The 1,077-nt window shown below is 65.9% G+C and overlaps 1 protein-coding gene across 1 annotated transcript in view; it reads right to left on the bottom strand.

The window, feature by feature from the left end:
• Window positions 1–729: 729 nt before the first annotated feature.
• Window positions 730–1,077, bottom strand: part of LOC106897395 (proline-rich protein 36-like) — a 6,038-nt gene continuing 5,690 nt past the window's right edge. The window contains exon 2 of the mRNA XM_014957994.1: window positions 730–1,054. Coding sequence (XP_014813480.1) covers window positions 803–1,054 — 252 coding nt within the window. The 3' untranslated portion in view covers window positions 730–802. The remainder of the gene's footprint in view (window positions 1,055–1,077) is intronic.

Raw genomic sequence — 1,077 nt, forward strand, 5'->3', positions numbered from 1 at the left:
GCCCCGTGCTGGGGGGCACAGGGGTGTGCTGGGCCATCCTGTGCTGTGCAGTGCCATGCTGTGCCATGCTGTGCCAGATTATGCCACACTGTGCCGTGTTGTGCCACACTGTGCCGTGCCATGCCGTGCCGTGCCATGCTCTGCTATGCCATCCTGTGCCATATTTGCCCCACTGTGCCATCCTGTGCCGTACGGTGCCGTGCTGTGCCATGCTGGGCCATCCTGTGCCACACCGTGCCGTACCGTGCCCTGCTGTGCCATACAGTGCCATACCATGCCATACCATCCCATCCTGTGCCATGCCGTGCCGTGCCGTGCCATGCTGTGCCACGCTGTGTGCTGCTCCCTGCGCTGGGGCAGATTTTCCCGGGGGAGGTGGTGCCAGACTGTGCCCCCCCATCCCGTGCCATGGCGTGGGGGTGGTGCTGGTGTGGGTGATGGTGTCAAAGACCACAGCGGTGGTGGTGGTGGCCGTGGTGGCCGCAGTGCTGGTGTTGGTGGCTGTGGTAGCCGTGGTGGCAGTGTCAGTGGCTGTGGTGGTGGTGTTGGTGGCCATGGTGGCAGTGTTGGTGGCTGCAGTGCTGGTGTTGGTAGCTGTGGTGGTGCTGTTGGTGACCACAGTGTTGGTGGCCGCGGTGGCCGTGTTGGTGGCTGCAGTGCTGGTGTTGGTGGCTGTGGTAGCTGTGGTGGCGGTGTTGGTGATCGCGGTGTTGGTGGCCGCGGTGTTGGTGGCCATGGTGGCCATGGTGGCGGTGTCAGTGGCCGCGGTGTTGGTGGCCGCGGTGGCCGCGGTGCAGGTGACTCACGCGATGTACTGCTCGGTCTTGTTGAACTTCCTGGCCAGGTACCGCGCCGAGGCCTTGCTGGGGATCTTCACCATCGAGAGCTCCTTCCCGTAGCGCACGCTGGCGCAGGGCGTGCGGCAGGCGCAGAACTCGCTGTCCCGCTGCACCAGGAAGTCTGGGGGGGCGGGGGGGGCATGGCCACCGCGGCCAACAACACCCCTCCCGCCATGGGGACCACCATCCCACCCCACACCGGGTCCAGGGGGATGCTCCCAGGATGGAGACCCACTGG

The sequence above is a fragment of the Calidris pugnax genome, unplaced genomic scaffold, assembly GCF_001431845.1.
Source record: "Calidris pugnax isolate Ruff unplaced genomic scaffold, ASM143184v1 scaffold388, whole genome shotgun sequence".
NCBI lineage: Eukaryota > Metazoa > Chordata > Aves > Charadriiformes > Scolopacidae > Calidris > Calidris pugnax.